Source organism: Rhipicephalus sanguineus, chromosome 8 (genome assembly GCF_013339695.2).
Source record: "Rhipicephalus sanguineus isolate Rsan-2018 chromosome 8, BIME_Rsan_1.4, whole genome shotgun sequence".
NCBI classification, from domain to species: domain Eukaryota; kingdom Metazoa; phylum Arthropoda; class Arachnida; order Ixodida; family Ixodidae; genus Rhipicephalus; species Rhipicephalus sanguineus.
This window is the reverse complement of record NC_051183.1, coordinates 96,637,953-96,653,599: the sequence shown is the minus strand read 5'-3', so window position 1 is coordinate 96,653,599 and position 15,647 is coordinate 96,637,953. Positions and strand designations below refer to the sequence as shown.

At 47.1% G+C, this 15,647-nt stretch overlaps 1 protein-coding gene across 1 annotated transcript in view; it reads right to left on the bottom strand.

Annotated features, from left to right (window-relative positions):
- Positions 1 to 854: 854 nt before the first annotated feature.
- LOC125759472 (uncharacterized) overlaps positions 855 to 15,647 on the bottom strand; it is a 60,529-nt gene continuing 45,736 nt past the window's right edge. The window contains exons 2-4 of the mRNA XM_049418310.1: positions 7,013 to 7,138; positions 5,686 to 5,862; positions 855 to 932 (exon numbers count right to left, since the gene is read on the bottom strand). Coding sequence (XP_049274267.1) covers positions 855 to 932; positions 5,686 to 5,862; positions 7,013 to 7,138 — 381 coding nt within the window. The remainder of the gene's footprint in view (positions 933 to 5,685; positions 5,863 to 7,012; positions 7,139 to 15,647) is intronic.

Genomic DNA, 15,647 nt, shown 5'->3' with positions numbered 1-15,647 from the left:
CCCTCGACCTTGGTAACGGATTTTGCGTACTTTTGCAGTCTTTAATGCATCTGATCGCATCAGCTTTATCGGGCGTTCATTCTCAACTCGATAAAACTATCACGATGCATTTCCTACGTTGAGGAATTACAGCAATGGAATTGAACTGCCCTGCCATTTCCGGAGTGGGAATGGGCTAAGTTTTGTAGCGTTAGCTACATTTTTCTAGCCTGAGCCGATTTCGCGTGGATCCTCGTGAGCCGTGCTGCGCATGCGCGAGGATCAGTGATGTCACACAGCTGGCTCACCGGAGCCGGCATCTCACGCGCTCTCCGCCACCGTCGCGCGCGGCTCGCCGCTGCTGGTCTGCGCGTTCGGGAGGAGTGGCGTCGTAGCCGCGGCAGACACGGCAGACAGGCTGGCGCCGGCGCGTGTGCAGCTATTCGCCTTCTCCGTGCAGTCGCCGTCTGACACTGCGCTGGAGCCGCTTGATAGCGCCTCTGACTGGCGTTTGCAGGTGGGTAACACCATGGAGAAGGAGAGCGCAAATGCTGCTCAACGGCGCAGAAGAGCCGAGAAGCTTATCTCACTGGATCCATAAGTAGTTGCCTGGCAATTAGCGGTTGAGCGTACGAAGAATGAACAGAAGAAGGCTAATAATCCTAGACAATCTGGAAAGCTAAGAATAATCAGCTGAACCTTTGGCTAACGCTACGTATATCCTGGCCATGCCGAGCTAAGCTACTGCAAATTTTTTTTCATTCCGAGGAACTGAAAGGAATGGAATTAAGACAAGTTCTAATTCCCCGGAATGGAACTGGAATGGAATGGAGGCGCCAATTCCGCAGCACTGCTTTCCACCCACTGCAAAGTTCTCAGCCATATTTGTTCATCATCATCAGCCACAGCACAAAGTGCACATGCCTGACAGATGTGTAGCAAGTACCACGATTCTACGAAAAATGACGAAAAATTGCATAGTGGGAACTTGGCTATTTCAGAAAAATTACGATGATTTATGGCGTAGTGGCTACCTTGCATGTGTACTTGTATTAGTTGCCCCAAGAGACGCTACAACGGCCTCTACAAAGTCCGCTCTCCGAGCTTTCGTGCTGCGTGTTCCGCGCAGGCCTGGCGATCTTTTTAACTCGTACATCAGAGAGTACACTCAATGACGTGCAGCTTCTGAGATCGTGTTCACTCCCTTGACAGAAAGCATTGAGCCCACTAAAAAATCGTGTCTGTCTTTTCAGAAAATAAATACTATGACTTTGAAATTGTTACTGGTTTGTGCTAGTTGGTAGGAATTCGTGGTACAGTTACTACCGCTCCTTTGAAGAACGTGTTTTACCCTTGTTCCACTTTTCTATGAGGAGGGCAAGTAACTACATCACAAATCCAATGTTTTTTATGCTTACCTTTACTTCAAATGTTTGTAAAGAAAACCGTTACGAATCAATACGGAACATTTTTTTTTCGTTCCGGAACAGAAACGGAACGGCACTTTCTGCGGTGGAACAAAACTAAAACAGAAACGAAAAACATTTTGTTCCGACATTGTGAGTGTAGCATCCTTGTCTTGCGAAAAGTGCAGCTTTTGGCGTGATGGCACGATGGAGTGGAGAGCCTACTTAATTGGCATAAATCGGCGCTCCTGAAGCGAACTTAACAAACGAATGCTGTATTTCGTGATAAACGCGTACAAGAAACCGAAAAAAAATCGCCCCAGCATGCGGAGAACTAATGTTTCACATTTTTTACAGTTACGGCGACGGAAATTTAAGCACATGTTTGTGCTTCATAAAAGAAGGCTTCAACTATACCCAGGTTACGTGCAGCGATTGCACCGACGAGATGGAAACACACTGTGCCCTGTGAAAGTAGAAGAAAAGTATTTAAGGTGCCTCGCCATCCTTCAAGACGCGCCTTCCACGAAAGTTTTCATGTCGCATTAAATTATTACCTGTTTTTTACATAGCAATCACGAGTATATTTTCTACAGCTTTTGATGCTTTCACGTGTATTGTTTTCTAAATGCCAGTCTGCTAGTATTTCCTGAAACAATGTCCCCTGCCCCAAGTATTTCGTTCTCGCTCACGCGAAATGTAAAAATAAAGTAATGTTTTTTGTTGGACAATGTCGCTTTCGAGGCGATTGCGCTCCCAGCGTTCCCAAAATATACCAACTTCGGCATAATCACCGCGACAGCTTCTATGCCAAGTGTGATTTATGGCCGCTTTTTGCAGCGTTGGGCGGCCTGCAGTCTAGTCTCAACTGCGAACGTATCCCACATCTTTTAGAAGCTTCTTGTCGCAAATCATTATGTATTAGAGGGCTTGTGACCTCTGGTTGCGACTGCTTCAGATACGTAGAGTAGCCAGCCTATCTACCACCACTGTGCTATAATGTCGGGCATATTGACATGATTGAAATTGAGAATTAGGCTTGTGTAATTCGATATAGTTCTAGCGTTATTTATCTTTGAAGTACCTTGTGTATTGCTGTATCTAATGCTAATTGTGGTATGGTGTGAGCCATGTCAACCTGCCCCAACGCAATGCATTACGGCGATGTAGGTGAAGTGTGAATAAATAAGTAAACATTGGCATATTTTGGCGAAATCACTGAGAAATAATTTCGGCAGCAAGTGAGACTAATTGCTAAAGTAGCATTGTGACGTAAAAAGTGCACTACTGTAAAGCGTTCACTGTAAAAGGACAGTTCTAAGAGGCACTGGTCTTCGACGGGGTAAGTTGGCAACTAAGTAAGGGTTTCTAAACCAACTTACGTAATGTTGAGGTAGTGTTTCATTACTTGCAACATTTCTTCCAATACTCCCGGATGACACCTAGTCTAAAGAAAGCAAAGCACTGCATTTAGATAAAGCCTTCTGATGATACGGTTACATCGACAATACTCTTCCTCTGCTTGAAATATTATGTAGGTCGATTTGCATATATGTGTTATGTCGAAATGATAGGTTTTTGCATGAACACATTCACATGTATATGCACGTATTTTTGTATTTATTTATTTATATGATGCAAAAAATTATATACTTGCGCTGGTAAAGGCAACACTGTTGGTCGCCTGACTGACTGGTGGTACCTGTTTTATTATTTTAGCTCTTTCCAAGCTTCATTTGAAGTCACGTAGTCTGCGTCGCACGTTCTTTTGGTCACATCTTTTAGGCCTCTCTACAGCCATGCTACGTTACTCATGCTGTCCCAGTTGTCATCGCTTACTGAAAACTCCGAAAGGCAAAGGCGAAAACGCTTGGGTGCATTTCATAAGTTGCGCATGGCACTTCACCTAATGTTATTTTTAGGAGACGATCCACAGGCACCTCAGACTGACGTGATAAAGTTTTAAGTAAACTTGAACCTGTGCAGAGTACGCTGCATTGCCTCACAAAATTTACCACCCTAGGGTGGGCGCCGCTTAGTCTAAGCCGTTGTTAGCCTTATGCAATAATCGAACAGTTCGCCAACTCATGCGATGCTACAAAGAAGCCGCTTCGTAACTTCATGTGGTTAATCTACAGGAGGAACTTTATACAACTTATTTTTTGTATGGATTATGTATATTTTGTAACTGAGAGCCACGTATTTGCAGTTAAAGGAGACAATTGCAAGGGACAGCAGAAATTGTTGTTACAAGATGCCTCTGTAGTTACACACAGGTTCCTGACGAAGTAAAGGGCTCCGCTATTGTGCCACATACTATTTTTTGCGTGGCACCAGAAATGACTTCTGTCATGCTCGGGTAGCTACAACAGAGAGCCGAAGTATTGCAACAAATGTTTGCAGTACAACGGAAATATGTGGTGTCTTAACAGGCACCGAATCGTCAGTATGGAAATGTTGATGAAATAACGCGAAATATGTGATGTAGCACTACAGAAAGCCGTTCGAGGGCCAGGAAACCAACACAGGCTCACGACAAACAACAGGGTAAGATCAGCATGCCATGTCCCAATGTACAACAAAACATCAGAATCGTCTGCCATATTCTGTTCTATTTCGACAGCAAAGCTGTTTCGCGAACCGTTCCTTGTGAGTCAATCCAGAAAACTATCATAATCATAGACGGGTATGTGCCACAGAAATTGGGTTAATCCCACTACTCACCACTGGTCCACTAAAAATGAAGAAGGCAACAGTTAGCCCAACAAATGGCTGCGAAGCGACGGCGGTGAGCCGAAGACCTCGAGTACGTACAACGAGAGAATACTATGTAACGGGAAAGGCAACGGCGGCTGCGACAAGACCCCAAAGCGATAGAGGGCCTACGCCAACGGCGACGTGCCTGTAGCTCTACGAGATGTGCGAACACTCGGTTTCAGCGCGAGTTTCTGTCTCTGGCGTTTGGACAGCCGTGTCGTGTTTGTGACGGACTGTCTGTAGTTTCAGTCGAACCTCTAGCATCCCCTACAACCTAGCAACCCCTAACCAAAGCCTAGCAGCACCCCAGTAGTAATCTGGAACCTGTATCACCTAGCTAAGAAACAACCTAGAGGCAAACAGATTAGTGTTCAGGATCTTTCATCTTCACTGTTTCAAGCATTGCGCCGCTTAGTGCAAGCTTCGGCTGATTCTTTTTAATTGGGTTGCAACAAATAATTGGGGTTAATACACTGGGATCCTCCCATTGCATGCCCTGATAGGCTGATACGGTTACCGTCTGCATCCAATTACTGACGTGAGCAACGTTACGGGGTTTAAAGGGAACAAAGGAAGACTAGCTAGTAATCATCATGTCAGTAAGGTAGAGCGGCATCCATCGAAAACACTATGACAAACCATATCGAATACATCTGCTGCCGCCATGGTGGTCTACTGGTTATGGTTCTCGACTGCTGCCCGAAGGTCACGGGAGTGAATCCCGGTCGTGGCTGCCACTTTATTAATGGAGGCTAAAATGCTTGAGGCTCGTGTACTTAGATATAGGTACGCGTTAAAGAGCCCCAGAGGGAAGAAATTTACGGAGCCCTGCACTACGGCGTCCTTCATAATCACATCGTGGTTTTGGGATGTTAAACTGCAAAATATTATTATCATTAAGACATCTGCTGCCCACCACACCTACACTCAAAGGCCGTGTAATTTATGCATGCTCTACTTTTAATGTGATTGATGTACTCTACGAGTATTGTACTGTTTCCTACCCCATCAACGACACCGCGATATCACGTTGTAACGGCGCACGCGATGTCTGCACGCAGGGCGTAGCAAAATCATCAGAGTGACTAGACAAATAAAAGGCAGTGAAAATTGGCCTGGCTGCTGACATTACTGATGTTTAGCTGTGAAGCAATTTTCAACTTAACTGCGCTGTATGCCAAGGGCATTCATCGCGTCGCAATGGCCTTGAGTTAACGGCGCGTGTGTGTGGCAGGCGTGACGTCATGCCAGGTGATCCTCTACGTAGGGGCGTCGCAAGTGCTGTCGTTCAGAGGCTCGCCACTTCTGTGCCATAGCCTTTGGAGAACAAAGCCAATCGTACCTTTCGCTCGGGATAACTAGGCTTAGGAGAGTTCGACTTTAGCCATTCTTTTTTCCCTTTTATTTACAACGTAGCTCTCTCGGTAAACATTAATGCTATATTACTGCAGAGACACGAGGCGAACAAATAACACATAGAGAGAAGTATTGCGCGCTGCAACATAACATCCTGGACGACGTTACGAGTACTTTTTTTTCTCACCTTTCTTTCATACTCGGACAGTATGCACGATAGCCTGAGAACACCGGAACGTTCCTCCTTCGCTGGGTACGTGTGTGTCAGGCCTGTCACTCCGTCTGTGTTTGGTGCCTGAGCGATAGTCAGTAATCCAGAGCAGTTGTTGCGTCTTGCATAGCTCGGCCCAAGCAGCACGTAGCCCTGGATGTAGACGTCCTGACTTTAAGAAATGCTCAATAAAAGGCTCTCAGAGAACGGTTTCTTGAATACGTCTTTATTTCTGCCTTGAATAGGCTTGATCCTTGCTAAGCCTATATTGCTAAGACGGAAAGCGGTTTAGCTGCGACATAAAAGGACCAGTGTGAGAAGTTCACATAACGGTGTGCTATTATTTTCAGGCTTATCGCGATTTTACTGAGCTAATTCCTGTAGTGCAATTCACCAGCCGTCCCTGTCATAGCAAGGAATGTGTGCGTCGCTGTTTCACCTGCTTAGAGGAGGCATTACACTACCAGGTGTAGCGGCAAGCTACGACGAGTCTTCTCGCAAGCTGACAGCTGCGCCGTTTTATTGTTATCCATAGGTGCTGCAGCTTCACGCGTATAGATTTACAGGAGAGTGCGGTGCAAACCGGAACCTGTAATTGAGGTCGGACGCTTTCAAAGAAAATAAGACAGGTGTCAAGCTGCCACAGACTATGACGCGAAGTGGCGTCGGTATTGCAAAAAGACCTGGGGGTCGGCAGGTGGGGAGGGGGAGGTCTTTCTTTAGTGCTAGCCCTTTAGTGTACAAGAGAGGAAGCTGATCGGTTATACTTCGCTTATACTTTCAGAATAAAAAGGAAAATACAGCAGCAGGTCATCGAGGCATTCTAGTCTAATAGTGAGGACACTCTAATTTTACATAGCATAGTATTCAGGGATCGTTTATTATTTCTCTACTTCTGTCTCGTGGCAGGCCCATATTACAGCGTGCATGTGGTGTCTACTTGTTGAAGAGTAGCTGGTGCTCTGTCAGGCCAAACTACGACTAATTGCCTGACATACTCTGTTTAAGGGCCTAACGTAAATGATGACAAAATGAAGGCAATGAAGTAATTAATACATGGGATATATATACTGAGTACTATATGCGTTACCTGTGCGAAGCAGAATAAAAGTTGCTTAACTCCCCTGTTGAACTTCCCCTGTTGGACTTTTTTATAGCTTCACCATGATATAAAAGCACAAGAATGCACACGGCTCTGCATTGTAGCCCACGGACGTTCTCTGAGAAAGTACTAACGCGAACGTTTGTGCTCTGTACTAGCACAGCAGGATTTAAAATAAATGCGTGGTTAATGCTCACTTACTTCTTCTGTGGCCGTCATGAAGTAAAATGTGCAGGGTTTTTGCTGCACTATCAGGCGGGCGAAGTTACTGCCATTACCCAGTACAATCCAGTAGGAGTAAATCATGTGTGTCCAATGCTGGTTGATCTGGTGGGAATAAATGCCGTTATTTTTCATTGAGATTGGGCAAGAGTAAGACAGCAGAACATCCGTCACAAGTATAAACTTACCCACTCTCGTTCACACAGGCGATATTGTGTGACAGAATTGCAGCAGAACTGCACGGATTCGGCTGCAATTCGTGCGATTCTGCACGAATTCTGCATTCGACAAATTGTGCAATTCTGCACGAGCAGAATTGCGCGATTTGTCACAGGATGTGAATTGCGGGATGAGTAGATGGTTTAAATGTCCACCCATTACAAAGCGCTCAGGCTTAATTGATCATCACCAGGAGCAACATCATCAAGAAAGTATGCAGCTGCGCGCATTGCCTTAACAGACGCGTGGTGGACACTCTGCTGTTTCGCAAAATGATGAATTATGGCGCAGTGAGCAACTTCGTAACTGTACTTGCAGTAGGCGTGCATTGTAAGAGAGTTTGAAACAGTCAATGTTTCGCGCACAAACGTTGCTTTGCTCGCATGACGGCTGAGGTGTCTCCCGAGAGGCAAAGCCTGAGAAGCGAATGAGATGATGATGCGAACGGCACCCGGACACACTATCGCGTTCTACTCTTTAAGGCGAAGCTCGGGCGTCCTCTGTGTTTTTTACTAGCCAACGTAGGTCCGCTGAGATTATAACAGGTGTAGATGGCCTCCTGCGCGAGTATGCAAGTTCGCGGAAAAAATGAGTTCGTTTATAATGATCTTCACAGCAGAACCTTTGCGGAGTGGTATCTGTTATAAATGAGATTGAGTTCAGTTGTATTGGACCTGCCTTGTCCCAGGCCGACAATCAAATATTTTCGTCAATAAATGTTGTACACAGTATGCAAAGTTTCTCGCTTCGCCAATGAATAGGAGCCTGAAGTTCTCCACGACCAGGACTTCAGCAGTAGGCTACTTAACCGAAGATAACTTACCAGTGGGAATAAATGCTGCAGGTATTCTTGTAGCGAGAGGAGGCATATGACGTAGAACTTTGTGTTAGTGGGCAGCCCGTCGTGCACACGTTTCAGAAAACCAGATGTCATCTCGTTGGAGGTGATTCTCACTGTGGAGGCTACAATCGCAGACAAGTGGAGTTTTGAGCTTATAACTCTGGCCGCATGAACTGAAAAGGAATGCAGCGAAAGTACATGAACTCACCACCCATGCATGCTAACAAATGCCACATTACTAATCTTGTACCTTGAAGCTCACGAAATGCTGTTAGTGTAACACTTCCTTTGTGAATCCTATCCAAGTGAGTGAATCACACTTCCGCGTGACTCCCACATAGGCAATGCAAGAAGCATGAAAAAACACGGTTAAAATGTCCATACCTTGATTTGAAGCCAGCAATATGTCCACACGAGTTGCGTTGAAGACGCGCACCATCACTTCCACGACAAAGTTGGCTACGCCATCTGTGACTGCAACGAAGAATTGCACTTCCGTAGTGTCGATTCCACAAAAAACTTAACAATGCTGCCAACTTCCGGCAAACAGTGTATACGCGAAGAAACAGCCGTTGTCACATTTGCTTAGCAATCGTGAGTCTCGCTGTTGCGAACAAATGCGAAAACATTCGCAGGTCAGGTAGCCGCTTCGGTTAGCAAGCTGGCTCCTTGTGTCTTTTGAGTGGGTATTTGGCTATTAAATCCACGCCCACTTAAGAACGGAAACGCACATTCCGCTGGACAACATCATATACTAGACACACTCATTTCCCTCTGCCCCGACTAGGCTCATGACACCTAGCTCTAGGTGGTGCTGCTAAGCACGGGAGCCTCGAATCCGTCTAGTTTGCGGGACTGACTTGCACGGCGATACAACCGAGAGAAGTTTACCTGCGAGATGTTTGGATTGTTGCTGGGCAACCACCGCTGAAACTATAAAGATCATAAATATGGACCGCATGCTGGCAATCTACTTCCGCACAGTGTGACAGCTCGCCACAGCAAAGCTGCTGGAGGGTGATTACTTCAACGTGCTCGCATGATAAAAAAATGAAACCTGCGTGCATCGTGACGTCACTTAGTCGATTCCAGTTTCTAGTAAACGTACGCTTCCATTTCGCAGCTCAGAGGGTATATAAAACAGTTTGAAGGAGAATAGGGCGGGAAGGCCGGGCGCGGGGGGGGGGGGGGGCTAAAGCGATATTGACGTTTCCACTAGTGCAGATTTCGAATTAGCCCGAAGAAATCTGCGCAAAGCTATAGAGCACCACTTTGCGTCCGTAAAGTTTGTGTGCCAAGTGCACATCATTACACCAACGCGAAATCTCTTCTATGACAATCTTTAGTACATAGCGCACAAAGAGGGCGGCGTTATGTCTCAAAATCGCTCGATTAAATGTAAGAAGCACGCGACGGCTTACGAGGGGCTAAGCGATTGTTTATTTCTCAGTTTCGAACGCTAATGCCAAAAAGCACTCGAATGCATTTAGCAAGAACTTATAGAAGCCTGGAGAAGATTCATGGCATATTTTTTGTGACATGATTTGCTTAATTGGCAAGTATAAACATTCACATCAGTTCATACTGGTAGACTTCTAGAGGTCTCCGACGCAAGCAAATGCACTCAGTGGAATAATCGACAATGCTAGGCGCAGGGCGAGGCCTGCGGCACCGAAGAAGACATCCACTAATCATTCACCGCTGTCGTCGAGTGGCTGCACAAAGACAAATACACTTCGTAATGCGCTGAGGCGACTGGACATACGCCCACTTTCCGTGCAAGTGCTGCTGGAGCATCGCTTCCATCGCAAGTCGATCCATAAAATAGCGCACTCTATGTGAACTCTTGCAGACGACTAGCCTTTGCAAATGCCAGTGACGAAGCGGTGCAGTCCCACACGCTTGCTCGAATTCTTCGCACATTTCTTGAACCCTCTCTCCCGCCTTCCATTTCCCATTTTTCCAGCTTAGGTTAGCACAACTACACCTTTTTCATTGCGATATCAATTATATGAACACTCACGGCGGGCTTTTGTCGTCGCCTTCTTGTTCCGTATAAAGTCCAAATCGATAACATCACTATGCGCCTGGCATGTTCGACCTGGAAAAAGGGCAAGATCGCGCGGGCGCTGCAGATGAACGCGGCTGAGGCAGACATGAACCGAGCCGGCCATCTCCGTCGCACGAAGTGCGCATGCGATAAGCTTGCCCCGCGTGCGAGGCCTGGCACAGATGACTCCTCAAGTAGAGAGGAGTCGCCCTTCCCGTCTTTTGTCCGGCGAAGGAACGGGGCGCCTTTGGGTTGGGGGGGGGGGGGGGGGCACGGGCGCGGGGTATCGGTCGGGCAGAAAATGCGAAGGTTGATGAAAAGGCACGGTCGCTCGCGCTATCTTGACAGACATCAGTGGACGTCTACAACCTTTGTAAGCGCTGTGCTTTCATCGCTTATTCGTGTCGAGACGTCAGGCAGAACGAATGCCGTTTCGCTTCCCGGTGCGGCCTATTATTACCTTACACCAGCGTTTTGTCGAGTTACCGGAGATCGGATCCTAAAGGAGTTAGCTGCTAGCCTTACTTCGTATAGCATTCTTTTTTGTTGCTTGCGCCTTCGTTGCTTCGCCCTTCCGGCGAATCTGTGGGGTTTTTTTTTCCGGTTAGGGAGAGATGCTACTCGAAAACACTTTTTTTTACTATTCACCCGAGAGCAATGGAACTTCAACTGTTTGTAGATATTTTTGTGCCGATTTCAAATGTTTAATTAGTTTTCTTGCAAGTTGCATACTTTTTGTTCTCACCGCGACAAATTTGTAAAACATGGCCTTGTAGCGCCCCTGGTTCGATCCTTAAACTTCTATATAATTTGACAATTGTTGGTTCATAGTGTTCCATTTGAACTGTAGAGTGCCTGTAGTGTGCGCTGTGTCTAATCGTTTCTTTCAACTCGGTGTTATGCGATGTCGTGCGGGAAGACTGGGTGGATCTGCCTGCAGTGTTGTGTAATTAAAAAAGAAAACAAAAAACAAGATTGTCCCAGTGTTTTGCAACAACTGGGACAGTCTTCGCACGTTCGAAGCATTTTAATTTCAACTTCCAAGTCCTGCACTAAATCTTTAGCATGATTATCGATTTTAATCGACTTTAGCGCTAGCCGGTGACTGTTGGGGACCTCTGACGAAGTGAAGTTGTAACTGCAAATAGACGCCACTTCTCAGGCAACACCGCTTAAGTGGTACGAAAATTCGCAGATAAAAATGAAAGAAATGTGATTACAAGCTGAAAAACAATCACGTGAAAATAAAGCAATAGCAATCATGTGCGTTCGTTGCGCCATATGCTTGAGTTCACGGCAACTGTTTTAGGGGCGAAGCTCGTAAAGCCGTGGGTCTGTACATGCATGTCTTTCGTAGTACGTGACCGCCTAGTTCTATGAAGTGCACTTGCGAGGAACCCACTGCGCTATAAATCATCATAATTTTAGGGGCGAAGTGCACTTGCGAGGAACCCACTACGCTATAAATCATCGTAATTTTAAGTGCACTTCCGAGGAACCCACTACGCTATACTTCCTAAAGCCGTGGGTCTGTACATGCATGTCTTTCGTGGTACGTGACCGCCTAGTTGTATGAAGTGCACTTGCGAGTCTTACGTCTTTCTTAATGATGTAATGGGCGAACTTTCCCGGGAGAGTTACGGTTTTACCGATGATCTCCCCTCTCGAGCTTCGCCCCACTCATCATCATTCATTCCGTGAATATGGCGTGATTTTTTTAGACATTGAGGAGGAAACATTGCTTCGTTACACGTATCTGTGCTGCACTCAGTACGAATACATTTTGCGAGCTGCACTGCACGAAACATAAATTGCACGATCGCGTTCCGTTAGCGTTCGTTGCGCATGCTACCGGCCTCGGTCAGATTGTTATCGAACCAAAGTCGGACGCACACCTTGCAGCTGTGCCCGAAGCTCCGGTCGAGGAGTTGGCGCTGGAACGGGGCGTCGGCACCGTCGAAGCCCGGGCGTTGAAGTTTTCAAGCGAGGCGTTAATGTATAACTGCAACTGGCGCCGTCGTTGACATTGGAACTCATGACACCGGCGCAGCCGGCGCAGTGACACCGTGTGTACGACCTAAATCGAGCATTTTACCTAAACGAGGAGTGGAGAGGGGGAGAGGGGCAGTGGAGAGGAGGCGTGTGGAGAGGAGTTGAGTGGAGAGGCATTGCGCATGCGCAGTAAGAGTGGTCACGCCGCACGCCGTTTGAACTCCGGCATAAGATGCTTCGCATCTAAAAATCGCGTACCTGCCCTATACGATATTTAAAGGTTGCGGCACAAGCAAGCACATGCATCGATTGCGTGGAAGTCATAACTCTCACAGAAGCGACATTTACATTATGGCCTGTACGTATTGGCGAATACCGTCTCTAAGGAAACAGCACTAATCTCATCGCGTAGTTATCTCCGCAGCTTGTCGACAGTTGTTCGAAAGCAGGTTTCTTCGGCAGTTTTTGCACAGGAAATGAAGTGAGAGCTCCAGTGCTTGCTTTCTTAGGTTTTCATTTGAGGGTCGTCTAATGAGTAGCTGGTCTTGTCGAAAGGAAGAAATCTATGCTGGGTGACTTTGCTAATGCAGATTCAAACTACAACTTCGATTTGCAGAAAGCGTCGTAGAAAGTGGGTGAATTGCGGGGCGCTGTCGTCTACCGTCCAATTGCGTAGTTAATCTCCCAGCTCAAGAAGGAGAGCCACGCGATGAACCACAAAACATGGGGCGCTTTATTAACGTGGTGCGGTGGTGTCGACGGCGTCAATATTGATTCGTTGTCTTAAACTTTGCTGCGGTAGAGGTAATGCGCTGCGTTTATTGATGCGGGGAGAAAACGTATTTTATGGACAGACTACATTCATGAATTTTGAATAATGCGGGTTTTAGGCGATGACACACTTAAGTTACGGGCAGTGCCAGTACCTACTGCTACTGTCTTAGCCAGAGAACTTTCCTTATGGTCAACAGCATCAGGCACCACAGAAAACAAATGCATGAACATATGACCAAAGCAAGGTGTTGATGTAAGCCTTTTTACAAACCCCTAGTTTTGAATGTGTAGTACTCTGGCTTGCAGTGGGACCTGAACCCCAGGTTGTGGACTATGGCTATCCCTTCATACCGATGCCGACTGAACCTAAAACATAAAGTGCCCGTAGCATTCTGATTAGACTTTTGCGTATACTCAAGATTATCCATGCATGTTTCAGCTAATACCATACCTGATACCCCAACTTTATGCTATGAAATTCGTCCATTCTTTGTATTTAGCAGTTTCCTACGACCGATTTTGCAGCCTTCCTTGCTATACTCTCGACCGCACTTTAACATATGTTCCCCGGACTCTCCTTGAAATTTAATGTTTCGTTTAACCGCTATTTTTCTTGATTATCTGATCAATACTTTCACTTGTGATCAACTTACGCTGAATTCTTGCGTGAATGCTTACGCAAAATGCACGAATCATGTTCGTTAAAAGTTCCGTTCTCTTATGGTTTCCTGGACACCTTGTTTTTGCTTTATATAGCAAGGAACTCCCTTCTAGAGATATCACAAATTATTTGTTCTGATCGTGCCCATTGCGGCACAGTATAACTTGACTGCCTCTTCTTTTTTCTTTACTAAAACCTATGTACTCTGGAGCCCACATCTACTCATTCATTTTCTTTCATTGCCCGTCCAAGCTAATTTTACTCTGGGCACCCCTGCCTTGGCTCCTAAAGATACAAATCCCATGTCTCGTTTGCGGTTTTTCCAACAGCACACGGTGCCATCGTCTCAACTGCCATTTTTAATATCTCCAGTCTCAACCGTACTACTGTCCTCATGAAGAGTACTGAGTCACGGAAATTTAGAGGTGTGCACGGGCTCCGGGTAGCCCGAAAGCCCGAGCCCGACCCGGCCCGCGGGCAGGGCTCGGGCGGGCCGACGTATTTTCACCTCGGGCCCCGGCCGGGCTCGGGCTACTTGGAGTTTTATCGGGTCGGGCTCGGGCGCGGCGCAAAGCCCGACTCAAGCCCGAAATATAGAGAATGAGCGGGAATTGTTTTCCAGCACGCATACAGTGCCTTTTCGGCGACCGCCCTTCACCGCTTTTCCTTTCCATTCGCTACTTTGAACAAAAGGGGAGCAGGTTAAGCACTACCTCTGGTGCACTCCGACAAACAGAGAAGAAACGCCACCTGAGCTAGTGACGGCGCCACGCGACTGTTCGCGTTAGACTTGATGCCAAATCCCATATGAGTGAAAATGCACGCGACAGCGATGAGCGACCCGACGTAGATCGCCTTCGTGCAAGCTGACGCTTTCATGGGCATACCCCATACACCTGACGGCTTTGGCGAGCGAACTCCATTGTTGCTGGCATGAGGCCGTCTACTTGCAATTTGGAATCTGTGCAATAAAGACTATTCGTCGTGTGTCGTTTGATCATACCTGAGATGCTTAATAAAATGCCAAATTACCGGAAAACGATGTTTTGTTTTCGCAGCGAACCTTCAAAAAGCCGGGCCGGGCCGGGCCGGGCCCGGGATTGTGTTTTCGTACGTCGGGCCGGGCCGGGCGGGCTCGCAGCCCTTTGCCGTCGGGCTCGGGTGGGCCTTCGACAAAGTCAGCGGGCCCGGGCCAGGCTCGGGCTCGGAAATACGGCCCGTGCACAGCTCTACACGGAATACTTATCCGTGATCGATCACCAAACTTCCATGACCCCAGTACTACTTCGTATTTACTCTGCCCCTTAATGTTCGATAACAAGGGATAAGTTCAGCAGGAGATGAAGGCTTGAAGAGATGAAAAGTCCTTGAACAGGGGTCGTCGTCGGAGCCAGCGTTTCCACAAGTGGTCACGTCTTCTTCAAGGCAGGAAATACCTGCCAGAATCCGTGCGTGTGTACGCTTCCTAGACTCTCCCCAAACCACCAACTTGGAGGAGGAAGGGGCATGTGCGATCACGTAAAGGAAGTGAGGGGGGGGGGAGCGATATAGAAAAGGCAGGAAGGGGGTGTAATGACATGAGCTGGCGTGCAGAATTGCGTGAGTGATGTTCGCGCTGTACTCAACCAATTCGGTATGCCATCTGATCTCAGTATTCACCCCTGCCTTTTCTACACTCTCTCCCCCCCCCCACCCCTTTCATTTCCGTACTTGCCCTCTCCTCATCTACTTATGTGGTTGGGGGAGAGTGTAGGAAGCATACACATACACGCACTAAGGCACGTATTTCCTGCCTCGAAGAACACATGACCACTTGTGAAAACGCTGGCTCCAACGACGACCCCTGCACAAGGTACTTTCAACTCCTAATTGTTCGCCTTTATTATGACTGCGTTTGTTTTGCATATCACTTTGATTTCCTCTTTATGGTTTCCGAAGAACCAATTTTCTTCTTTGAACCATTCTCGTGTCTACTCCCACATGGGTGGAGCCACCGGGCCGGCCCCCATAAGGGGTGCCCAGGCCCCTTCAGGACCTTTAATAAAGTTAATTCTCTCTCTCTTAACTTCGAAGTTTC